Source organism: Prionailurus viverrinus, chromosome D4 (genome assembly GCF_022837055.1).
Source record: "Prionailurus viverrinus isolate Anna chromosome D4, UM_Priviv_1.0, whole genome shotgun sequence".
In the NCBI taxonomy this organism is placed as follows: Eukaryota; Metazoa; Chordata; class Mammalia; order Carnivora; family Felidae; genus Prionailurus; species Prionailurus viverrinus.
The window spans coordinates 11,365,054-11,391,884 of NC_062573.1; the positions used below are offsets into that span (position 1 = coordinate 11,365,054).

At 41.7% G+C, this 26,831-nt stretch overlaps 1 protein-coding gene across 5 annotated transcripts in view; it reads left to right on the forward strand.

The window, feature by feature from the left end:
• Nucleotides 1-26,831, forward strand: part of ASTN2 (astrotactin 2) — an 876,392-nt gene that overhangs the window by 555,758 nt on the left and 293,803 nt on the right. For all 5 annotated transcript variants that reach the window (XM_047831063.1, XM_047831064.1, XM_047831066.1 and 2 more), the window contains one exon: nucleotides 13,008-13,196. In XM_047831063.1, coding sequence (XP_047687019.1) covers nucleotides 13,008-13,196 — 189 coding nt within the window. The remainder of the gene's footprint in view (nucleotides 1-13,007; nucleotides 13,197-26,831) is intronic.

A 26,831-nucleotide genomic window follows, 5' to 3' on the forward strand; every position in this document is an offset into this window, starting at 1 on the left:
TCTTAAAAAATGTTTATTTATTTTTGAGAGAGAGAGAGAGAGAGCGCGCGCGCAAGTGGGGGAGGAGCAGAGAAAGACATTGACACAGAATCCGAAGCAGGCTCTAGGCTCTGAGCTGCCAGCACGGAGCCTGATTCAGGGCTCGAACTCATGGACCATAAGATCATGACCTGAGCTGAAGTTGGGCACTTAATGGACTGAGCCACCCACAAGCCCCTCCATTCATCTATTGATGACACTTGGGCTGCTTCCATATCTTGGCTATTGTAAATAATGCTGCAGTAAACATCAGGTGCACATATCTTTTCTGATTAGTGTTTTCATTTTCTTCAGGCTGGATCGTAGGGTAGTTCTGTTTTTAAGTTTTTAAGGAACTCCATACTGTTTCCCATAGTGGCTGCGCCAGTTTGCATTCCCACCGACAGCGCACTGAGGTTCCCTTTTCTCCACATTCTTGCCAACACCTGTTATTTCCTGTCTTTTTGATACTAGCCTTAACAACAGATTTGAAGGGATATCTCATTGTGGTTTTGATTTACATTTTTCTGACATGCAGTGATATTGAAACAGTTTTTCATGAATCTGTTGGCCATTGGTACGTCTCCTTAGGGAATATGTCTATTCAGGTCCTCTGGCCATTTTTTGATTGGATTGTTTGTTGTTGTTGCTGTTTTTGGTGTTGATATATCCAATAAGGGGTTAATATCCAAAATATAAGAAGAACTCTGAAAGTCTTAAATAAGAATGAATGGGGGGGAGTGTGCTGGCAGCTGTTGAAGCCCATCCAAATGCTGATAAACAGGACAAAAAAAGAAAATAAAACCCAGGTCTCCTAAAACCAACTGCAGTGTCAACATGTTTTGAAGATTGCCTATTAAGGATGCAAATGAGAAGTTACCCACACTTGTTAGAAGCACTGTAAACAAAACAATGAAAGCCATTAGCAGGTACTTGTGAGAGAGTTGGTAGAGAGATGTAGCACCTAATTGAATTAAGCAAGGGAAACAAACCTTTGCTCAAGGAGACCTTCCAGACTGGATCAGAGCTCTGTGACCTTGCTGAGTTCCTTGGGTAGGCTCAGGTTCAATAAACCCCTCTGCAGCTAGGTGAGTCACAGCAGCTAACTTTTATGAAGTGCCTCTTCTGTGCCATGGCTGTGGTTAGTGCTTCGATTACAAGAGCCGGTTTTTAATTCTCCTAACAACTCTACAAGGGACGTACTATTATGATCGCCAGTTACCATCAAGAAAACCAGGCACAGAATAGCTCTGTGACTTTCCCAAGGTCACACAGCTGGTACATGGGGGCATTAGGGCTCCAACCCAGGCTGTGGGGCTCTAGTCTCAGTCAGGACAGACCTGCTGTTATTCCTCGCCTCTGGCCACTTCTAGCTACGTGGTCTTAAGCAAGTCCATAAACTTCTGTGAGCCTTTCCTTTTAAGTAGAATCAGATGCAATTGTGAGGATTGAATGGAATTATGCATGCACAGAGGCCAGCATGCGTGAGCACCCAGCGAATGGCAGTTATGGCCAGTCTAATAGGTATAAAGCCAGCTAATTTAATCACTTGGGGACGGAATTGTAGGTCTTCTTTACCACCCTATCTCCAGCACCTAGAACAGTGCCTGGCAATTAGTAGGTGCTCACATAATAATTGTTAAATGATGTTCTTCACTTAACATGGCTAAAGCAGTTGTCCCCAGCCCAGTCTTTCCAGCTGCAATTCCAGTTGTGTCCCTCTTCCTGAATGAGTCCTCTTCTTGGCCTGCGCATCTGGAATTTTGACAATGTTGTCCATCTGCCTCTCCTCCTCCTCTGTACCATCAGTCCCCACCCCTTGCCTGTGGCCATTTAGCTTAGACAGCTCTGTTTCATCATCAAGAGTCAGTGTGGATATAACCTTCTCTGACAAGTCTTCTCTGAGCCCCATGGGGTGCAGGAGTGAGAAGTGTAGTTACCCTGGAGCTGGGTAATAGAACACCTTGCCCTTTCAAGTGGATACTGTTTAAATATTGGCTGGGGATTTAGCAAGTGGGGTTAGGGCGTGCAAAGAAAGGACCTTTTTTCTTGTTTTATTTTGATTTGTATTTTTTTCATTTCGACCCACAAGATGCTCTTGCAAGGACTGTTTGGTAGCTTTGAATTCTAATTTATCCCAGTGATATCTGGACACCCTGCAGACTGGACCTCCTGCCAGCTGCCTTGATAGCCAGCCCCTGGTCTACACAACTGAGTAAAGTATCTTTCTCTGGGATCACACAGCACCCCAGTGCTTCTCTCTGTGGTCACCCCGTTGCTCTTTTGACTTACCTGCCTTCCTGTGTGGACCTCATTGCACTGTGAAGTCTTCATGATCAGGGACTAGGTCGTAGTCACCTGGGTATCCCCATTGTCACTCCCCACTGTTTGCCCCAAGAACTTCTTCAAAACCGTAACCGTTGAATTAAGGAATTCATCTATCTAGGATTTCTTGCACCTACTCTGTACCTGGCCTTTTATGGGATGCTGAGAACGCAAATAGGCATTGAGTTTGTACTCTGGGAGAGAGGGGTCACTGAGGACAGGTGGCTGAGCCTCACTTGGTCCTGATTGATGTTGATAGAGCAACAGGTACTAGCAGGGTAGAGAGAAGCAGGTGAATTTGAGAGAAGTTGAGAAGGTCATCAGAAACTGAGCTGAAGCATTTAGAATGAATCTTTACAGGTGAGGGAGCATCCCCAAGCAATTACAGGTTGCTTGGTTACCTAGCAACCAAGTTGGTATCTTTTGTGTATGTGTGTTTATGAAGTACTTCGTGCATTCTTTGACAAGGACTTAATATTATCCACATAAATCCAACCTATTAAAAAAGCATGTCATATAAAGTTAGGACTGACCGGAGCCATGTGTAAGGACAGAGAGAGCAAATGGTTGCAGGAGCCTGAAATGGGGGCATTACTCAACTGGAGATAAATTTAGCTCTTTGCTTCTTGGCAACTGACGTAAACATAAAAGGCAAAACAAACAACACCCCCCACCCCAAACATATGGTGGATTATATAGTAGTCCTGGCTTGACAAAAGGAAGGTTGTGTTTTTTGTTGTTTTATTGTGTTTTGTTTGTTTCAGGGGGTAAACACCTTTTCCTGGCATAATTTGCTAAGAGAGATGTTCCCTGTATGTATAATTTTGTTCCCTGTATTTTTAAATAAGAAATTGTGATCAAGGTCATTAATATTTTTTGAAGTTACAAGTATTTCTCAGATCTTTCAGAGGAGGAAACCGTGGCCCAGAAGGATCTCACAGCCATTTAGGAGGTAAAGTTGGGACAGGAGATAACCCAAGCATCTCTCTTCAGATTTGAATGTGATGTAAATGTAATTTTATTAACAATGTAATGAAAATGTGTTTAAAAATCTGGGCCGAAAGAGCACGTCTAGCCACACATCCTCTCTAGGAGTGGCAAACGCTGACCTCCAGAGGGAAGATAGTGATCTTAATTTTGACTTTCAGTAACTGGTTGGAGAGGTGTGGGATGTGTTTATTTACCACTTGTTTTGTTTTGGTTTCTGACTTTTAGGTTAGGGTCTGCATTTTCACCTCTGTGACTTCTGATCGGAGAAACGGGATTTTACCTCCCATAGTTAGCACAGAACATCCACATACCAGGTTCTCGGCAGACATCACAACCTTATGCTCCCTGCTGCTTGAAGTATTTTGCAAAAGCTCAGGTGTAAAACATATTCACAGACATTTGACTGAAGCACACAGAGTTCATCCATTCATTCAGAGAGGTTTTTCCACTGTGGGATCTGAGAAACATGAGTCCCATATGCAGCTGAAAGGCAGAAAAGGGTAGCTCAGTGGTCACATTCCTATGTGGATGGGAAATTATACTCTATAACTGCCTTTAAGGTTCATGGTGCACCTGAGGATAGTAAAGGCTCTGACAAGTCCTGCGGTGGTGATATATCATAATTCACTGGTTCTAAAGTGCCCACATTTTCCACTTTCTAACATCTCTGAAATCAGGATGCATTTTACTATCAATGCTTTGAAAGATTTTTTTAAAATGTTTTTCTTAGTGTTAGGTGACATGCTAATGTTTCTCACAAGTGTTGAGGGTCTTAGAGTAGATACATCATTATATAAGTTAACCAGAATTCCCCCATGGAATTCTGTTTCCTTTCCTTTCCTTTCCTTCTTTCCTTCTTTTCTAAAGAATACCCTTGGGTACCTTACATTCAAAATGGCTTTTTCTGGAAACTAAATCTTTCCCTTGAGTGAAACCTTCAGATGGAGACCACCCTGAAAACAGTTTTGCTAATCTTTATTTTGGTTAATGTGGGGACAGTCCCAAGGGCCTTCATGAGAAAGGCCCCCATGATATTGGATTGTAGGGTTCCTGTGGCTCAGGACTTTACCTTCTAGGCCACAGAGAGTCATGGTCCGGACAGCCCCAGGGTGGGATTCATTTCAGGGGTCCGATTCAGTAAAGCTGGACGGCACCTGCTACGGTCTTGTCTTGTGGTGGGATACTCAGATTCAGCCCTGACGTTGGTCCAAGTCAGTGTTGAGCTCTTCTGACCTTACGTTTTCTATGTTTTTACATTCCCCAGGGCCCCCTCCAGGATCTGATTCTTTTTGCCATTTAAAGAAAAAATTTTCTAGTCTGTGCATTGCCATCTATAATTTTATAGGCTCCACAAACCGTTGAGGAATGAATGAATAACTGAGCAAGTAAATACATGAATAAATAAACACCCTGCTTGGAGAATCTGTGTAAATGCCATACCTCTCTAAGGTCCCAGATTCCTCTTTTGAAAGACAAGCAGATCGGAAATATTCTTTTGTGCCGAAATGGAATGAGTACTAGATGTGGAGTAAGAAGATCCAGGGCAAGGTACTGGTTTTTCCAAAGTGCCGGTATGATCTTGGTTGTGGAATTTTAAAGTGCCAGCCTCGAGGTCCTTGGTGGCTGTGTTGGAATGAAACTCCCCATCTCGTGATGTTGCTGTAGGGATTAAATAAAACATGCTCTTGGCTAAACACGTATAGGTTTTATGGTACAATCTCTAAAGGCCCATCTAGTTCTAGTATTCTCTATAATGTGATAGGTGTGTTAAGGGTAACACATTCATTGCCTACAGCTAAAATGCCCAGTTTGTATCTTTGTACTTATTTTATGGTTTTCATTTTGGCATATGTATAAATATAGTTCCTTGCAGATCTTGGCTGGTTTCCTGTGAGCCTACACTCTTTAGAATTTCTGTAAGAAAATCTCCCAGACGACAGAATGTTCTAAAGAAACTGTATAATTATGTCGCATGGAAAAAAAAAAAACCAACAACTAAACAGACCTTTGCATAAATCATCCATCTTGTGCCCTGAGGTGGCTTGGGGGAGAGAGTTTCTCGTGTTTCAAAACTCAGAGGATCATTTACCTCTGAGTCCCTATGTTTTTATGAGTCTCTGTTTTTTTCCCCTCCCCGCATCTCTGTCTTACTAAGCATGCCCCAAACCTTTTATCTCCCCTCCTTCCTCTCCTGTTGAGCCACAATCCTTTCCTACCTCCAGACAAAAATAAATAAATAAATAACCATGAACCTACAGGTGTAATATGGCTAAAATTTCTCTCTCACACACACATACACACACGCACACACACATGGCACACACACACACTCATACACATGCTTTGAAATATGAACTCCCAGGTCTGCTTCCTAGCACCACGGTAAACAAGGTGTATCTCCATGGGCAAGTCACTTACCGGTTTTCTCATCTGAACGTGAGCAATGCCTCCCTGTTACGGTCTTCCTTTAGTTTCCTAATGCTTTGATGATGAATTGCCACAAACGTAGCGGCTTAAAACCTCACAGATTTATTATTTACACCTGTGGAGGTCATAATTCCTAAAACTGAGGCATCAGCAAGATTCTTAAGGCCAGAGGAACAGTCTTTTTCTGTCTCTCCTCTGATTCCACACTATATCTCCTTCTCTGACTCTGACACATTTGTCTACTTCTTATGCTCTTATAAGGACCCCCTTTTAAAAAATGTTTTTTAATGTGTATTTATTTTTGAGAGAGAGAGAGAGAGAGAGAGACAGAATCCAAAGCAGGCTCCAGGGCCCAAGCTGTCAGCACAGAGCCTGATGCAGGGCTCGAACTCACCAAGTGTGAGATCATGAGCTGAGCCGAAGTCAGATGCTTAACCAACTGAGCCACCCAGGCTCCCCTTATAAGGACCCTTTTGATTACATTGAGTCCAACTAGATAATCAAGAACAATCTTCCCACCTCGAAAGTCTTAATCATACTTACAAAGTTCCTTTTGCCATGTATGGTAACATATCCATAGGTTGTAAGGACCTATGGTTGTTAAGACACAGACATTTTGGGGGCACCATTATTCTACCTAATTCAGGTTGTAATAAGGAGCAGGTCAGTTTGTATATAGGGAAATATTCCACTAGACTGGAATCTTAACTGTAGGGCTGAGCTTTGCATGTATGTGTGTATGTATGTATGTGTATATATGTACATGTATATATGTGTGTGTATATATGTATATGCATAAGAATATAAATACACAGGCATACATATGTATATAATGTACATATTTAACTTGAACTGTAATAATTATGTATACACTTATCTATTTAAAATACATGAATGCTATATGTATGGATGTATCATTTACCAAGAGCAGTGTTGCAACGGCACCATATGTTTCACATTGTCTATTACACGACAGATACTATTTTGTCCTTTAGGTAAGTTATGTCGGTTCTCACATAAGCTATGTGGTAAGGATAACTTTTATCCCCATTTAATAGATTGTGTCACTGAGGCCTACAGAAGTTAATAGATTGTATCAGGGTCATATGGTTGATAAGGGGCATAGCTTCCCTTTGAACCCTGGTTTAATTAACTCTGAGCTCCACACCTGTGTCTCCCTTAAGTAAGGGAGCATGAAATCTCAGTAAATTCACCGAAGTAGAAATTATACAAGCTATATTCCAGACTAGAATGGAATAATATTACATATTAACAGCAGTCTAGTTAGCAGATGCATCGGTCTATTTGAGAATTTTTTTTACATTTAAACAACTAAACCTCCTAAGTAACACTCGAGTAAGGAGAAAAATCAAACTTAAATGACCACGTCCTTAGAAATGAGTAGGAGCAGGCAGACTGTATATTCACATTCATGGAACATGGGCAAGGCAGTCAGAGCTCCGTGTCATGTATTGAGAAGCAAGACAGATTGAAAATAAACAAATAAGCATTCAAATCAAGAAGCTAGAAAAAGAATTATATAACAAAGTCAAAGAAAGCAGCAGGAAGGAATTAATACAAATAAAAGCTGAAATAAATGAAATAGGTGAAAAAAAGGAGCCTCATCAATAAAATGCAAAAGCCTTTTGAAATGAGAGAGGGAGAGAGAACACAAGGACATTAGGAATGAGCTAGAGACATACCCATAGAAGCACAGAAGATAAAGCAAATTTAATGAGAATACTGTGTACAACTTTATACCAATAAATTTGCAAGTCTTGATAAAATGCATTATTTTCTTGGAAAATATAAATTACCAAGTTTCAGTCATGATGGTGTAGAAAATCTAAACAGACAGATAACATAAAATAAAATGATCAGAGAGCTAAATATCTACAATTGAAAAGAAGTCATGAGCTCATGGGTTTTATAGGCAGGTCCTATCAAATCATTAAGGAATGCACAACCACTCTCTTATATAAACTGAACCAGAGAAAGAAACTAAAATGGCTGTTTTCTAATTTATTCCAAAATCCTAGCATAGTTCTAATGCCTAAATGAGGCAAATATATACTCATCCATTTAGAAAAATCTGGTACATGTATTAGAACTGATGAGCTCCTTATGTGGTACGGTGAAAAATCAACTTATAGAAATCAGTAATAGCTTTCCTCAATATCAGCAGTTTCTACTAGAAAATAAAAGGGAAAACATAAGTGAAAACCTGATTCTACTTCTGTAGTGGAAAAGGATGTAATGATAGCAGCGACCACTGGCTGTAAGTTTGGATATACCAAATTCCAGACATAACTCATTTAATCTTCACAGTGGCTCTTTGAGGTGAGTACTTCTTTATAGGTAAGCAGAGCAAGTACAGAGAGGCTAAGCATTTTGTCCAAGGCAACACAGCTAATGGGAGACAAAATCAGGATTTGGCCCCTGGTGATCTGCATCTAAAATGCATGTCTGTAACCTGTGGAACCCTGCATATTGTACCCATACCTAAGAATAAGCCCCAAGAAGACGTTTACGACCAGAAGTCTAAAACTTCAGAGAAGGCTTTAAAGGAACGCTTAATATATAAACCAGAAAGGGAGGGAGGCAAACCATAAGAGACTCCTAAATACTGAGAATGAACTGAAGGTTGATGGGGGTGGGGGAGAGGGGAAAGTGGGTGATGGGCATTGAGGAGGGCACCTGTTGGGATGAGCACTGGGTGTTGTATGGAAACCAATTTGACAAGAAATTATATTTCATATAAAAAATTAAGTTTTGATTGTAATAAAAGGTGTTTGAGCCACACTGGTTTTGGAGCCTTTAAAAATCTAAATAACGGGAAAACAGTGTTTACAAAAAATAATAAAAAAAATTAAAAAACATTAAAGGAACACTTAATAAATGGAGATACAAACTATTTCTGAATTAGAAAAGTCACAACTGTAAAGATCCTAGGATAAGATCAGCTGTGTTGCTGTAACAAATGAAGCCTCTCAAGCCGGAAACGTGTACACAAAAGTTTATTATACGCTTTTCATGCAAGATCCATTGTGATTGAGGTGAACTTCTCCAACCGCAAGTACGCATTTCGATCACATGCTCTCCAAACTTGCCATAGCAAGAGAAGAGGGGGCTTGAGAATCAGACAGGATGTTTTGAAGGTCTGAGTCTGGCAGCAGCTTGCATCACGTCAGCACAGATTCCATCATTCAGAATCCCGTCACGTGGCCCCTCTGGCCCACCTGCAGGGGAAGCTTGGTTGCACAGTCTATGGTACACATCCAGAAAGAGGACCCAGTGTAGCGAATGGAAGACATTGTCTCTGCCACAGTTGGTGGTGGTGCCCAACATAGAGTTGAGTCTCAATATGTATTTCTTACAGGGGAACATTTTTTTTAATTCCCCCCACATTGGTCTACAAATTCAATGTGATATCACCCAAAATTCTACTAGGGTTTTATGTGGAATTTGACAAGTCAAAATTAAAATTCATTTGAATGGGAAAATAATAAGGCGAGTGAGGAAGTTTTGAGATAGAAAATTAGTGTTTACAATGGGGAGGAGACTTACTTGACTATATCCAGACCACGCCTCAAAGCTACAGTAATTCAAGTAGTATATAATCTTTTTCATGTTTTTTCTATTTCTGAGAGAGGGAGAGGGAGAGGGAGAGAGGGAGAGAGAGAGAGAGAGAGGCAAAGAGAGAGGGAGACAAAGGATCCAAAGCAGGCTCTGCCCTGACAGCCGAGAGCTTGATGTGGGGTTCAAACTCATGAACCCTGAGATCATGACCTGAGCTGATGTTGGATGCTCAACTGACTGAGCCACCCAGGAACCCCTCAAGTAGTATAGAATTATTGCAGGAAAATACAGACAGCTAAATAGGAAAAATTCCAACCATGTATACATGGCATACATAGTGATTTAGTATATGACAAAATAGTATTTTACATTAGTTAGTGAACAGATGGACCCTTCAGGTAATGGTTACTCATTTTGAAAATAATGAAGTTAAAATAACCACTCACATCATGCACAAAATTAAATCCATACAGATTAAACAACCAAAGATTTTTAAAAACCTATATAAATACTAGAATAATATATAGAAATGTGTTTTATCATCTGTCGCTTCCTAAGCATTGCACCAAATTCAGAAGCAGTTAAGGACCAAGATAGAGAGGTTATAAGATATCAAAAGTAAGGTTAAAACACAAGTACAGAATGAAAGAAAATTTCAATATGTATGAAAGGAGAAGGAGAACTCCAGAAAATATGCAAAGCATACATAAGCCAATAAGGAAAAAGACAAGAATCACAATAGGAAAATGGTTAAAGCACATGGATGGACAACCTATAGAAGGAGAAATACACATGGCCATGACATCAAAAGGTGGGGAACCTCAGCAGTAATCAGGGAAATGCCAAGCAAAACAAAAATGAGTTTTTTTCCTATCCCATATTGGTGATAATGAACATGAAAGTTATGGGGAAATGGGCTTTCTCAATCATCAGTGATAGGATTGTAGACTGGTAGAGCCCCAACAGACAGCCATTATTAAATCTACCAAAATTTTTAAATTCATAAACCACTGACCCAGCAATCCTTTTTCTAAGATTTTTTTAGTAGAAACACATACATGTACAGAATGATATATGTACAGAGATCTTCATTATGATACCATTTGCAATAATAAACAGCTATAAACAACCAAAATGCTCATTAATAAAGATTAGCTAAAGGTATTATGGTACATTTATACCGTGCAATGCCAAATAACCATCAGAAAGATAGATCTATATGAATACTGGTTTGAAAAGATCTCTAAGAAATAGTATTAAGTACAAATGCATATCTTATAATAATGATAATGTAGGGTGTACTTACGAGTTTATTATGAACATTTATATATATAATTATATGCGTAATATTGTATTTATAAATGTATTTTTAAAACCCTAGAAGAATACATAATAGTTAACAATGATGACTACTGATATTAAGTAAAAATATGTGAGGAGTGGAAATGAAGAACTCTATAGACTTTGATAATGTTTAATCATTTATAACAAGAGTATATTTATTCACAGGTGCATGCGTGTGTGCATGTGTGTGTGTGTGTGTCTGTGTGTGTGTATAAAGAGAGGAAGCTCTACTCCAGTAAACCATTTCTCATATTTGCTGGGAACTCCTGGGAATAGATGGCTGGAACTAGACTTCGTTAGGAACTTACCATATACTCTGTGCATTCATGTAACTCATGTCATGTGTACTCCACCTTTATCAAGGGAGAGTTACTTACATTTAACAAATGCAAAAAGAAGAGGGGATAGACTTGATGAAGGCACCAGGACAGGGCTTCTTCCAACAACCTTCTGCTGTACTTGGGCAGAAGCATGTAGGAAGGACAGTTGGTGCATCTGTTCAACACACTAGAGGTGATAAGAGAACAAGGGAAGAGTGACAGCTTGCTTTATGCAGGAGACATTCCTGGCTTTTCACTAGAGTGATCTTGAGTCAGCGTTTCAGCTCTTCCTATTTGCTTCCTGCCTTCAGTTGAGTTCCACGTGTCTGGCATCAGCTACTGGTTCTTTCAACCTAGGAATATTTTCTTCCCAAACCATCGCATAGAGCCTCTCCCTTCTTCTGTATGAGTTTCGGAGTCTCTCTGCAGTCAGAGTCAATAGATTTTCACAAATAAGAGCTTGCCTGCTTTCTACTGCCTCTCACTGGCACAGCCTTACCCAGGGTCATTTCATGCAAGTAGAAACAACTGGATTTGGAGAAGACAAGAGTAGAAAAAGGTCCCTTTGTTGCTAAACAGACTCAAATTTGAATGCCACTTTGCCTCTTGCTTACAGTGTGACCTGCTTTACTTGTCTCCTCATTTTGATTCTGGGTAAAGCAGGAATGATGAAATTAACTTGTTTCATGGCCAGAAAATAAATATACAAGAGGCACCTGGGTGGCTCAGTCAGTTAAGTGCCCAACTCTTGATTTCAGCTAGGGTCATGATCTCAGTGTCATGGGGTAGAGCCCTGCGTCGGGCTCTGTGCTGACAGTAGGCTTAGCATGGAGCTTGCTTGGGATTCTCTCTCTAACTCTCTCCGGCTTGTGTTCTTTCTTTCTCTCTCTCAAAAAGAAACATTTAAAAATAGAAATATATGAAATTTCCATGGAAAGTGTCTGCTCAATAAACACCACCATTTCCATCATTACTGTAATTATTTTGCGAAGTACCTTTCAATTCCTCTTTTTGCAGCCAATGTATCCAAGGATGTTATAGCAGCCTAATGAATTAATATAGGGTAGGAGTTTCTACCCCATTCTACAGATGAGGAAATTGAAGATCAAAGAAGTTAAATGACTTGCTGGGGTTCACATAGGTCCAAAGGAGCAAAGATGATATTTATACAAGTTTTTTCAGTTGAGCAGCCTATTCTTTTGTGTGTCTTATCTCTTATGTGCACCCTTTTCCCAGTGCATAGCCAAAGGCCATGAACATGTAAAGACTAAAAGAGTTCCCATTTCTGGATTGATTTTTCAGGAGCTGAGACCTCTGTTTCCTCCTCTTCCCCATGCCTAAAAGATTCCTTTTTCACTACAAACATCCCCAGATTGCAAATATTATTTCCACACCCCATTCAGATGCCTATTTAGTCCACAGAGGAGGACCGGTTTAGTCCCTGACTCAAAGGCATGTCAAAGGCCCTTCTGCTGTTAGGATTGGGTAGTTAGAGGCCAACAGAGACTAGGTATATTGCTAATTGAGCAGAAGCCGCGGCTGCAGTGAGCTGTCCGTGGTCCTGGAAGGATCACCTCTGAGTTACAAGGGCAATAACAACCTTGTTTTTGCTAGTCTTCAACCTTGGTGGACAGATACACTGGGAATAGATTCTGGTTTGAGAAACTAGTTGATAATTCCCTGCGAATTGGTCTGTCATGCTTTTTAAAGTCTGTGTGTTCATGGAAAACAGTTTTTAAATTTGCTTTGTGCGTAGATGTGCACTCTGGTTTCCCCCTCGACTCCTCCAAAATGTCACAAATGACTTCCCTGAATTTACCAATTTGCAGGATTAATGTGCTTCTCTCTAGACACCTGTGCCCTAGATAGATTCCAGCCAGAATAGCTGTCTCCATTCCTAAACTCTGACCTGTTTTGCAGGCAAAGGAGGCCTTGGTTTTAGGTCATCCACAATGGGGGCATCCAGCATGCGGAGCTAACTCTTGGCTCTGTTTTATTGTGCAGTTGTGTGGAGGAATACAAGCTGGCTCCTGATGGAAAATCCTGCCTAATGCTCTCAGATGTCTGCGAGGGCCCCAAATGCCTCAAACCCGACTCCAAATTCAACGACACCCTCTTTGGAGAGATGCTACATGGTTACAACAACCGGACCCAGCATGTGAACCAAGGCCAAGTCTTCCAGATGACCTTTAGGTATGGGCAGATACTCGCACTTCACTGGTTGGATCACTGACCCAAAATCTGGGCAGGGGGCAGAAGCCATGGGCACCATGGAATTGAGCTTTGTTAGACTGACCAGTATCTTTGTAGGCTTATTGATGCCTATCCAATGAAGTGTTACAAGTTAGCAAAATTCATTCCATGAGGTTCCTTTTCCACTGACCTAGCCTTTATTTATCCTGCCCTTCAATTTTTCTAACTCTATCCACATATTTTTAATTCAGCCTTAAATCATCCTATAAGTACAGTTAATGGAATTTTAAAATGTTTAAATTAATCTTTCAGTCTATTAAAAAATAAGTATCCTATGTAGGCTATTCAGGCAGTTAAAAAATAAAGACATTTAATGAAGTAGAAAATAAAATTCCCATCACCCAGAAATATCCAGAATTAACATTTTCTTGAACATTCTTAAAACTCCTCTCTCCCTCTCTCTATCTACACACACATACACACACACACACACACACACACACACACACACACATACTAAATCTCAGTAAAGCTGTTTAGAAATTGCTGTTTTTTGCTCAACAAAATGTCAAAGACCTCTTTCTCTGTTAATAAATATAGAGGTACCTACGAAATTAAAACATAAGACCATTCTCATATAAGAGCAAACAGAATGAGGATTGAGTTGGCCAAATTATATGAAGATTAGACATGCAGCTTCATTAGGAAAGCCTCCCTGAGAGATCTGAAGAAGCAGGATTTATCATGTCTCACAATCTGAAGAATCAAAAGATGGTAGAATGAGAAGCATTGTTCTATGTATAAAGAATGATTATCTTTTTTAAAAAAACAGTACTTTTAGACAGTTTTGCATGAAAATGTAATAGGATATTATCACAGGGCAGGGTTCACCCTAGCATTTTGAGGTCATGTCAACAAAAGTCAGAATTGGGAAGAAATATCACCATTATAATCATTATCATCCCCATTCCATCATCTAATTAATAATAGTAGTGGTTATAGTAGGAGTGGTAATAATGACCACTATTTATTAAGAAATACTCCATGTCAAACTCTTTACCAAGTATGTTTAGTATTAATAATAGTAACAGTAATGATGATGATGGTGGTGATGATATTAACTCAGCACATGCTGAGGGCATTCTAAGCACTTGCCATCTATTAACTATCTATTAATTTATGTGATCCTCACAATGGCCCTGAGAAGCAGGGTCTATTTTCATCCCCTTTATACAGAAGAAAAATGGAAATGTTAAGTGATTCTCCCTGATATCCCTTCTAGGAAGTGAGAGAGCCAGGATAATACCATTTTAGCTTCATTATTAACACCCTGGGAGGCACCATAGCCTCCATTTTGCAGCTGATATGTCAACACCAGAGAGGTAAAGTGACTCTCCCAAGGTCACCAGTGAGAGGCAGAGCAAAGAATCAGGTGTAAATCTGGCTGACTCCAAAGTCTTGCTCTTGTCTTTTCATCCAGTATACCTTGTCACTTCCCGGTTTGTAGAACAAGCATGGAAATGTGAACCCCCTAAAACCATTCACCTGTGTAGTTATCACAGCTGCTTGAGCACCTACTGTTTTCCAAGTACCATGCTGGTTACTTGAGATACAATGAAAAGTAAGATAAAAGTGGCCTGAGATCCTCTGGTGTCTAGGTGTAGTGTGTGGGCATACATGTGTGCTTGTGTGTGTGTGTGTGTGTGTGTGTGTGTGTGTGTGTGTTTGTAATCTTATCTACTTATTTAATTTGTGGTAAGTACTGTTGAATAAAGATACAGTGTTCCAAGATACCAATTAACAGTAGGCTCTAATTTAGTTGGAGCAGAATAGTGGGTGTGCATCTATTGGATTAGAAAGCAATAATAAGACTTGGGAGTCTACTTTTCAGATGAAGTGTTATTTAACTAATACCTGGAAAATGAGTGAGAGTTAGCATTGGGAAAGATTTCAAGCAGAGACAGATGTTCTAAGAAGGAAAAAAAATGCCTTTGGCTTTAAGATAGGAAGCAGTCTGGTGTGGTTTTGGCCGAGAAAGTAAGGGAAGAGTTGTGGGAGGTGAAGCCAGAGCAGCACGTAGTGGCAGATCACGGGGGTCTTGCTGGCCAAGTCTTTATTCTAATAGTAAATGGGAGAACTGATAAAGGGTTAAAAGAGTGGTTGTATTACATTGTTCAACCTCATAGTGACTGCATGGGAGGTAGATTGCAATAAGGGTGGCATGGGAAAGTGTGAAATGGGGGCTTAGTTGGGGGTATATTTTGGAAGTCACGTAAGAGTGTGGGTGGCTTCAACCGGGATAATGGGAACAGTTAGGAGAGAAAGGGGGATATTGGAAGATATTTAGTTGAAAGGCATAATGCCCAATGGCCAGTGAGCAGTTGTAGGCAGAAGAGAAGGTCAAGCAAGGGATGACTTAAGGGTAATAGGAGTGACTGGTAGCCAAACAGCAATTTGGTAGCAGAGTTGAGTCCTTCAAATCCCAGTGAAGTTTCCTTTCTACTATGCAGAGGCTCGAACAGCAGCTGAATGCTACTTTGTTGGAAAAATCTGAGAGACTTAAGGATAATTCAAATGAACTACTCAATACTGGGATTCACAATGCTAACTTTCTGTAGTTTTAATACTTTATGAAACTTCTGTTTTGAGCACCCTGATAGGTAAAATAATGCTGTGTGGTATCCAAAAGAAAGAAAGTGTCCCTTGTTTTTTGAGAAGGGAATTTACAAGCTCGCACAATGACATACACAATCGACAAAAATATATGAATATTTAATTTGCAAAGCGGTAGTACAGTAGTTTTCAAAGAATTTCTTTGTGAAGCCTTTTGAGAAGAATTAGAAAGAACGATAAGGGGTTTCTCAGAGGATGAGGCTTATGAATTGGGGTTTGAAGTGATAGCAAAGAAAAGTACTTCTTGGGAGGGATAAGAGTTGAAAGGGCATTTTCTGGTCGAGAAACGAGTCTGCAGATGGACAGATACAGATAAGCAGGGGTGGGGACTCAGCAGAACAGGTCTCCACATAGACCCGGCTCCAAATCCTGGTCCCACCCATGACAAGCATAGTCATCTCATCACTTTCCAGCCACTGTGATGGACCTGTTGTATGTTTTATGTAGCTTGATTTCTCACAGCAGCTATCAGACTGGCTGGCTAAGTGATCAAATGTACTAATTCTCATTCTCTTGTGTGGAGATTAGCTTTGGGTGCAAAAGAAGGACCCAAACTGGAAAGTAAGATGCTAGATCCCAAAGAACCTCCATGGAATCCCAGATCTCATTTACATATGGAGAAGGGACTTGGGCAAGGTCACAAAACAAGTCACTGCAAAGCTAGCTCATGACCTCAGGTCAGATCCCAGCATGCTGGCCTTTCTACTACCAACAAACTGATCATTAAGAGAGAGCATGTTGCTGTAAAGGCTGAGCCTGGGAGTCTCCAGGCTCTGACAGAATTTTAGCCCCATCCGGAATCCTCATTCTGCCTCAAACACTCTGCTCATTGTTTCCAACCCTTCAATCTTGAGTTGTTTCTGAATAGCCAGGGTCTATGTCTGCCCTGATTTGCTCATTGAAAGGAGTGTAGTGAATAGACCACACTTTCTCTTTTGACAACAGCCTCAAGATTTAGGGAACTCCCCAGACTACCATTGTATTTGATTCACCCATTTCACATAAACTCTCTTATCCTTGGCTTCAGTTAAACTTTTTTTTACAATTATTTCCATCCTTAGACCATGTCACCTCTCGGAGGCACATGGTAAGGCAGTTGACTTCCCACAGTGGGAAGCCGAGTGGCTCCTGATGAGTCTAAATTTATCTCTTTCAAGGCTCCCTTACTGAGCCTCAGACAGGGGGGAGGCAGTGGCTTCTCTGTCCTCCAAGTTCCAGAAGGCAGGCCTGCAAAATTTTCAATATCAAAGGCAGTTGTCATTTCTCACCTCATCCCCCGTTCCTTTTCTCCCTCCTCCAAGTAATCTTCGGTCCAGCCCTCCAGAGTAGCCAGCAGGCACCCCACCAGCCGTCCTGCCATATGCCTCATTTCCTGACAACCGCCTGGCCTGGGATTTCAAACTGTCTACCAGCTAGAGTCTCCTGCATGACAGGCACCACTCTGCTTCATTCTCCTCCCTGCCCCTACCTTGATCCTCACACCTAGCAAATGCTGACAGAGGACAGATGTGCATTCTCATTTCCTCCATCAAATCTCTGGAAAAGCAACCTGGATTTCTGGTCTATGAAAGGCCTCCCATTTCAAGTCTCTACACTGCACAAGACCTTAATGATTAGACCCAACCCCTTGTTTCACACATAGAGAAACTGAGACCCAGCAAACGATACAACTTTTCCAGGGCTCGCCATGATCTGGGGCCCGTTTGAGACTCAAGGTTAGAGTTTCTAACTCTCAAACCAATGTTCTCTGGCTTCTGGTTCTGTTGTAAGGGATGTCTGTCACTTCCTCGTATCCCTTTAATAGCATGTGGCCAACACAGAGGGAGGACTCAGGTGCCATTGGGGGAAGCCAGATTCTTTTTTTTTATGTTTACTTATTTTTGAGAGAGAGAGAGAGACAGACAGACAGACAAAGAGACAGAGACAGAGAAGACAGAGCACGAGCCGGGGAAGGGCAAAGAGAGAGGGAGACATATCATCTGAAGCAGTCTCCAGGCTCTGAGCTGTCAGCACAGAGCCCAACGTGGGGCTCGAACTCCCAAACTGTAAGAGCATGACCTGAGCCAAAGTTGGATGCTTTAACCAACTGAGCCACTCAGGTGCCCCAGGGGACGCCGGATTCTTAATGACGGATGGACTTTAGGCAAGAGCCACCCCCGTGTATATGATTCTGCAGGAACGTGATTCCTTTTCTGACCACCTTCTCAGGTTGCCATGTTTAGGCTGCAGCCTGTCCCTGAGAGATGAGCATGTGGGGATGCTTACGACCCTGACAAACCTGGGAGTTTTCCACTGTGTGTGAAGATTTTGTGTGGCACACTCTAAGAGACCACACAGAAAGTTAGAGATAGGAAAAGAGTGACAACGAGAAGCAGTCACAGAGACAAAGCAGAGACGAAAGGTGGGGAAGTGGGAAGGAGTGAGAAATGAAAGGTTTGGAGGACAGACCTCAAGTGAGAGAGGAAGAAGATAGAGTTCATACTCAAGTCACAGCAGAGTTTAGTCCCAGGATGGGTAGAGGTTATTTTAAGAACCTGGGTGGTTGTGGCGCCTGGGTGGCGCAGTCGGTTAAGCGTCCGACTTCAGCCAGGTCACGATCTCGCGGTCCGTGAGTTTGAGCCCTGCGTCAGGCTCTGGGCTGATGGCTCAGGGCCTGGAGCCTGTTTCCGATTCTGTGTCTCCCTCTCTCTCTGCCCCTGCCCCGTTCATGCTCTGTCTCTCTCTGTCCCAAAAATAAATAAACGTTGAAAAAAAGAACCTGGGTGGTACCTGGAGAGAGCTCTGGATTAGGAATCCGTTTCCTAATCAGATGGACATGAATAGACATAAAACTTTATGAAATTGTCAGATTCTGTAGAAACATGGAGAGTCAACGTAATTCACTCCTGAGTTACCCCCAAAACTCAGGAAGTGATGTCAAGTTTTGCTGGTTCTAATCCCTTTCGGTGCACATTGTGGGTCTTAATGACCCACGCAGGGTTGCCATTAGAATTCCCTCCTCTTAGCTCTCCATCAATGAGGGAATTGGGAAAGACTGTCGGAATGAGATAAAGTCATCAAAGGTTGGTGGTATTTGATTTTTTGTTTGTATTTTACTTCCTTCCCTCCCTAATCCTCATCCATCCTACCTCATTCCTGTAAGAAAGAGAGATCAACTTTGGTTATAGATTGCAGGGATTTAGATAAACATCACTCAAGAGCTCTTATTCAGCCTGGAGTCTCAGAAATTGCAGTGAAGGAAGTTGCTTGGGAATGGGGGCTGAGCAAATTACAATTGTAGATTTTGCAAAAGCCTCATCAAAAATAAGATGGTTCCGCTGGCAATAGATGTTTGCTCATAGGCCTTCCAGGATGACCTACAAAGAGCACAAGGAGCTCATGAGAGATTTGCTAGAAAGGTGCTTTTCAGTCTAGTCTGCTTATCAGATGTGCACATTATACAGCGTAAGAGGATAGTTTTGGGTGAGATGTGGGATTTCAGGATGAGGCACCACCAGCCTACGCCTGGTGAGACAGAAGGGCTCTCTTTAAGCATTTGAGAAAAGCTGGCTTTTGTTAGTGGCACCCACTTGTTTCCCAGTGGAGGGTCCTGAGTCAGATCTTATTAAGTGGCCTCCAAAGCTATTTTTCTAGTGCCTTCCTGGGAGATGGCTAATGATACATGCTGTTTCTGGATCCTTCCCTTCCCTCCCTTCTCCCTTTCTCTCATTTTCTCCAGTTAGCCATATGCATTTTTGTTATGTGCCAGATCCTATACCATGTACTTTATATATTTTCTTATTTAATGTTCCCAATACCAATCACAAAATAGCCCTTAACAACTTGGTTTTATTAAAAAAAAAAAGAGGAAAGGAGGGGTGCCTGGATGACTCAGTCAGTTGGGCGCCCGACTTCCGGTCAGGTCATGATCTCGTGTTTCATGAATTCAAGCCCTGCTTTGGGCTGTGTGCTGACAGCTCAGAGCCTGGAGCTTGCTTTGGATTCTGTGTCTCCCTCCTGACAGAAACATCATCTCCATGTACTTCTGTGAACACTATGGTAATGGGAAGGGAATTTGCTCTCATTACTTCCTCCTAGAGGTGACTTTCTGCTCATGTTCCATTGGTCAAATCCAGTCCTATGGTTACAGTACCCCTCAAAGTATTGAGCAGGGACATGAAATGCTGTCTACCAGGTGCTGAGAAGATCAAGAAAAACATGGGACATCAATACCATTTACTACACCGAGGTATAGAGATGTTAAGCTAACTAGCCTAATAGTCATACAGCTATCAGGTGATAGAACTTCAGTCTAACAACAAAGCCCATCCACCAGTGTAACTTTCGGGCTTCTAGCATTCTCCCACTTGACATCACCACCTATATAAGAACCGTAATAAGACCTTCTATTCTTTTCTTGACCATTTCCTTCATTCATCTCCCCCCCAAAAAAACCATATTTATAAATGGATGAACTTTGAAGAAGTTTCAGTGATGCTCCCTCCTTTTGTAGATGAGATGCCTATGTCTCACAGTGTTTAAATGAACTACTTAAAATCATATAACTAGTAAATGAAAAAGTCAGACTTCCAACCCCCAGTCTGTTGGGCTGCACTGTATCCACTCTGAAGCCTTAAAGATCTATGATCCAGCTTCCACACTATATAGATGGCAACATCAAGGTCAAGCCTCCATATAAAGAATTAATGGTAGAGATAGGACTGGAAGCTGTTTTTCTGCATTCTCAGGCCTGGGTGTTTTGTGATACACCATGGTATTACTACAGCAAGAGAAAGCAAAGGAGGCTGCTGGTGGAGAGATTATTAATTAAAAGTGGCATTAGCTTCTGATTCTCAAGACAATTTTCAAGTCTACCTGTACAGTCATATCCCAACTCTTGACAATATCCTCAACTTGCTACCTGGAGACACAGCTGTATGTTCCCTTCTCTAGGGAATAAATTAATGAGACTTTAGTAGTAAACTGAGGACAGAAATTAGAGGCTGGATCACAGGAGTTAAGAGGCAACTTTCCCTGGGGCCCTGACTCTTGGGCTGGCTACAGAAGAATCTCTCTTTGGTCTATGCATTTTCCCAAGGTTTCTGGACATTTTCTGCAGGAGTGAAGGCCAATGTGTCCCCTGTCCTATATGCCCTGGAATAAAAAAGCTGAGTTTCCATACCTGTTCTGCCACTTCCTGTTGGATCACCCTTGCTCATTCTCTCCTGATCAGTTGCCGTTTCTGTAAATTAAGGTTATGGCAGAACTTAGACGAATACTGAGGAATACAGCCTCTTCCTATTCAACCCCCATGGCCACAGGCTTAGTGAAGCTTCTCCTACTCACCTGATCATAAGAATCACCTGGAGCTGCACCAAGACTTACCAATTGTTGTTTTTTGTTGTTTTGTTTTTTTTCCCCCCTCCTAAAATAAGGAGCTTGGGAAAGTGAAGCATCACCATATGCCCATATGCCTCACATTATCCAGCAGTTCGGAGATGTACTGGCCTCGTGTCTAAGATGCCAGACTCTAGAGTCTGAGTCCTAGCCTGCGACCTGTCAACTGTATGACCTTGGGCACATTTGTTCATTGTGCCTCGGGTTCCTCATCTCTAAATTGGAAATAATGACAATACCTACTTCTTGATGGTATTGTGATGATTAAAACTTTTTGAATGTGTATTTATTTTCAAGAGAGAACGTGAGCAAGGGAGGGACAGAGAGGGAGACACAGATTCCAAAGCATGCTCCAGGCTCTGAACTGTCAAATGCCACCACGAGAAATGATGAGGCGTAAACCCTGCATCTGCCATTGCATAGCTGTGTGGCTTTGGATAAATCTCTTACCCTCCGTGAACCTCAAGATATTCAACTGTAAAGTGGGGTTTTAACCTAAAAATATCCTCTAAGACCTGTCATCATCCTCCTAGCTTCCTCCACCCAACATGTTTTGGTGAATACATTGCTTTGGTGAAATGCCCAGGGTAGGGGTAGGAACAGAGCCCTTCATGCTCTGTGGGTCTTTGGGAGGTGGACCACTCAGCCAGCATTGTGGAATAGGCAACCGCCCAAGGTCACCTTCTTTTGGAAGGACAAAATCTTGCTCATGTATTGTATTACCTGTGTCCTGTAGGATAGCTCCTTTGTTTCTGTATGAATGACCTACATTCAATGAGGAATGTGGGATTTAGATGCCCATGTGTACTGTGTGGAATTTGATAATGGGCCATGGCTTATGCCTAAAAGTTCTGGAAGTGTGGAACACTTCTGTGGAAATATTAAAAATATGTAATAACCAGCTTAGAAGTGGTCCTGACCTATAGGAAAGGATATGCATCTAAACACAATGAAGGTTAACCAGTAAGTCCTATGTTCTGCACATCAGAACCTACTTGTTCAGATCCTACTTTTCCTTCTGGTACATTACCCAGTACCCTTAGAGATGATTGATATTATAAAACCAGATTTTCTTTACCTTTCAAAGCCTGACTTTGAGGGTCATAGGAAGGTATTTCTCCCATAACACATGTAGAATGGGTTGACTACGATACTTCTACATGAGAAAACTAGAGCTCAGAGAAGTGAAGTATGGCATACAAGGTGATACAGCAGGTGAGGGAGCCAAGAGTCATGCCCTGCTCTCATCTCCATTCTGTAGCCTCCAGATAATGTGTACAAATGCACACACATATGGCTCAAACCATATGATCCTCGAAGAGTAGGAGAGCAAGTAATAGCTCATCATCATTATTATACACAAAAACCCTATCTAAAGGTAGGACTTTTCCCTATGTCTGCTTATAGCCAGAACATAGTACATATGAATTATACTGGTGATTCTCAACCTCTAATATGCATACAAATCACCAAGGGATCCTGCTAAAATAGAGGCTCTGGTTCAATGGGTTGAAGATAAGACCTGAAACTCTGCTTTACAAATGAGTTCCCGGGTCTGAGGACCAGCTTTGAATAGCAAGGCATTAAACTGAACTTTTCATGAGTTGTGAGCCCAGGTTATGCCTGAGACTAGAGAAGGATTGTCCCTCTTCCATTTTCCTGCTGGAGAGCAGTATTCAAGTCCCAGGGCCAATGACACCTAGAAGGCCATGCACTCCCAAAGGAGTCTTCATCCAGAGTGACCAAGTGCAGAGACTGTATTTGGGGTTTGCAGCAGCCAGGGTGACAGTCTTGCCCTGTAATCCAACAGGCCCCTAGTGTATAATGTAGCACAACTTGTTTTCTGCGTCCATCCATCCATCCATCCATCCATCTCCTCTGCTTAGTGATGGCTATGGGATGCTCTGAGAATCAGTCCCAGTTGGGGGGAGACACTCATCCTGAGTCCAGTATCCTGAAGCCATGGTTGGGTGCCCAGATCAGAGCCTCCTGTGTGCCACAATCTCAGTTCACCACCATTGAATGCAGCAGAGAGGACTTTGCAGCAGAGAGCTGGGCTACAGTCAGCTTCAGGTGGAAGACAGACTCCTGAAACAGAAGTGAGAAATCCATTTGGGAGGAGACACCGGCCTGAGTGAAGCTTTATTATTATTATTATTATTATTATTATTTAATATTTTTAACATTTTTTTGAGAGACAGAAAGAGACAGAGAACGAGCAGGGGAGGAACAGAGAGAGAGGGAGACACAGAATCCGAAGCAGGCTCCAGGCTCTGAGCTGTCAGCACAGAGCCCGACGTGGGGCTTGAACCCAAAACTGTGAGATCATGACCTGAGCCGAAGTCAGTTGCTTAACTGACTGAGCCACCCAGGCGCCCCGAAGCTTTATTATTATTAAGTGCTTAGACAAAAATCTCATACCCTCAACACTCATTAGTATAATTGGGGACAGAAAGAAAGTAGTAAAATTAAGACCTAGTGAAAGATGCTTTTTACTTTTTGCATGCGGGGAGCATGGAATTGCAATCCATTTCTAAAAAAGGCCTCTCTAATCTTTCTCCCTAATTATAGTAAGAGAAGAAAGACAAATAGCAACTTTAATTTTTTTTTCAAATTTTGTTCTTGGTGTCCACATCTCTAAATCTACCAAACGTGGTCATTTTATGAGGAAAACAAATTATACATAGTGTATTTTGAATGTTCTCCGACTAACCTAAAACTGTGTCTTTTAGTCTGCAGAAGGTGCTAAAACAACAAAAGCAACCAGGTTCACTTCCCTTCTCCCCCTGAATTTTTTTGGTTTTGTTTTTAATTTTCTGGCTTCAAAATCCCTGACTCTGTTCTTTTTCTAGGAGGGGGAAGCCTATTGGAACCACTGAGCCATCCAAAGCAGAGACAATTTTTAAAGAACCACAATTTCATTCCACGAAAATGTAGGCGGTAACTCAGGCTGGTCTAAGTGCTCAGAAGAAAAAGTCCATAGGGGAGCCTATGGAACAGATAAGGATAGATTGTAATTAGCACAGTAATTGTAATTAGCAGAGCAATTGTAATTAGCACAGTGATTGTTTGTTCATAATGGGTGCTTCCAAAGTGACTCCAGGCAGTTTGTTCTCTTAAGTATCTTCTGCCGTTTCCCTGGTGATCTTGTTTACACTGCTAATGTACTAATGTGCTTAGCAATCTCTTTTATAAATAAACACTCCAAAGGTACACGCCAGCCCAGCCCCTGGCCAAGCATTATGCATCCTTAATTAATGGAGTCCACAGCGATGAAATTTTACTATATTTGCATTATGCTAAGTAAGGCAACACCGGGTGTATCACTCTCTGAAGAAGTCACACCTCAGAAGTCATTTGTTGTTTTTGTCATTTTGTTAATTACAGGAGGGAATGAAATGGCCAGAGGGCTGCACTTGAGGTCAGAGACTCCAGTCCTGGCTTTACCACTGGTTCCCATTTGCTTTTAACAAGTTTTTGTTGCTCGGCTGTGATGTATGAGCTTTGAGGATGAAAAGATGAAGGAGACAGTCCAGGTCTCTATGCTTATGCAGATGGACCACTGGCCAGTGGTGAGCAGAGGTAGGGGAGGCTTCCTGAAAGCTGCTGGCTGAAATCTGGAGTCTGTGATTAAGAGTTAGCTAGGTGGGAGAGTGCTCCCAGGCAAGTAAGAGCACAGAGCATCTGCAGACATGGACGTCTAGAGGATCTTGAAGAGGGTGAGGGAAAGGGATTGTAGAAATAAACCATGGTGGGGGATGGGCATTCAGTCAGGAAGGGTTATTTAAACCCCGACGGTAATGGGACCATTACTGGCTATGAAACTTTTCTTAGAACCTTCTGAGGCCAGTTTGCTCACCACTAAATCAGGGAACATCATCATACCAACCCCACAGGAGAATTATGGTGGGGAGGGAGAGGTGATGAGAAAAGTCAGGTTAAAATGCTTTGTAAATGTAAAGACATGTGCAAATGTTAGTGACATTTTCCTAACATGAATCTGAGGATCTGTGAGATGCCACTTACTCTGAAATTTTGTGCCGGAGCGCCCATCCTGGCACACTTGAGATCATGTGAGATGCAAATTCACCAACATTACTTTCTTTGTGTTCCTTCCAGAGAAATGAAACAGTAAGTCTATTCTAAGCTCACATTAATAAGCCTACGCATGTGTATCAGGAAAATTAATTTTTAGGGAAATATTTCCATTTCAGGGAGATGCCCTGAATAGAAATGTAGTTAGTAACAATTCTAATGAAAGATAGGATCACAGTTTATTGGATGTGAATTAATACAGAGAGCTCCAAGGGCAGTGGCTGGGGTTTTATGTAACATCACCGCTGAATAATTTCTATTAATGATAATCTAGTGAAACACCTCAAAGGTGGCTTTTAAGAGTCCAAAATGAGCATTTATTTTTATGTCTCATAAGATCCTCAGAGGAGCCCATTAAGTGGGCAATTAATTAGCAGGCATAAGCCAGGAGCAGAAGCTGCAGTCATTTGGGTAACCCAGTCCTAGTTAATTCAGTATATTCCTGACCACGTTGCAAGAATCAACCCTGAATCAGTCAGCCACCTCTCCATTCTCTGTGCGGGTCCCGGCACTTGCCATGACCTGTGACCTTGAAGATGCTTCAGCTTGTTTTGGATGCTTCCTAGAGTAGGAAGAAAGACAGGATAAAGGGATGAGTCTTCCCTGCCAACTCACGGTTCAGAGAACTGAAGTTCAGAGAACTCAGTGTTCTACAAGTTTGTATTAATTCCCCCTCTACTTCTAAGGAGTTCATGAGAACCCAACCACTGGGAATATACAAGCCTATAGGAAATCTTGCAGCTGTGTTTGCAAAGGAGGTGGAAACCTAGTTTGAAATTAAACTAAATAGCAATTAAATTCTCCTTCAGCTGTGTGATTCACCCAATAAATAGACACTGAGTACTTATCATCTGCCAGGTTCTGGAGCTAAAAGCTGAGCAGGACTCAAGGAGCCCAACATTGGTATAAAGGGGAAAAGGATATAGTTTTTATTGGTATTATTTACATTTGTGTTTCCTTTTTTTTTTTTTTTTCTTTCTCAAAGACCTGGGAGCATCTCTTTTTGAAACGTAATTATGGAGAAAGATAGAGAAATGCATTTGCAAATTCAACATAAGTCAATATGTAGGACATACCTATTGGTCAACCCCCCTTTCCTAGTGCCAGAGTCCTCCAGTACCTCCTGCCTTCCCACCCCAGCCTCAAAAATCCTCTGCCCTCTAGCCCAGTGGAACTGAGTTCAAACCCCTCTCTTTTATTGCAGTAGCCTTGAATAAAGTCAGTGATTCAGACTACCTTAATTTGTACGTAACGTCCTTTTGTTCTGATCCTGGCTCTTATCCAGCGCTGTGACTTTCAAAGCAGAAATTTCATCAGACTGTGTCGAACAGGCCAGAAAGAGGTTATTCAAGACTGCTGCAACAGGGAGAGAGGTCTGAACTCAGTTGCATTCAGACAAGGTCAGGAGGGTTTCTGTGGTTGGGGTAAGCAGGTAGAAGGGTACCAGAGGACTTCAGGGGAGGGTCACCAGCGGAATACATCCCACAGATG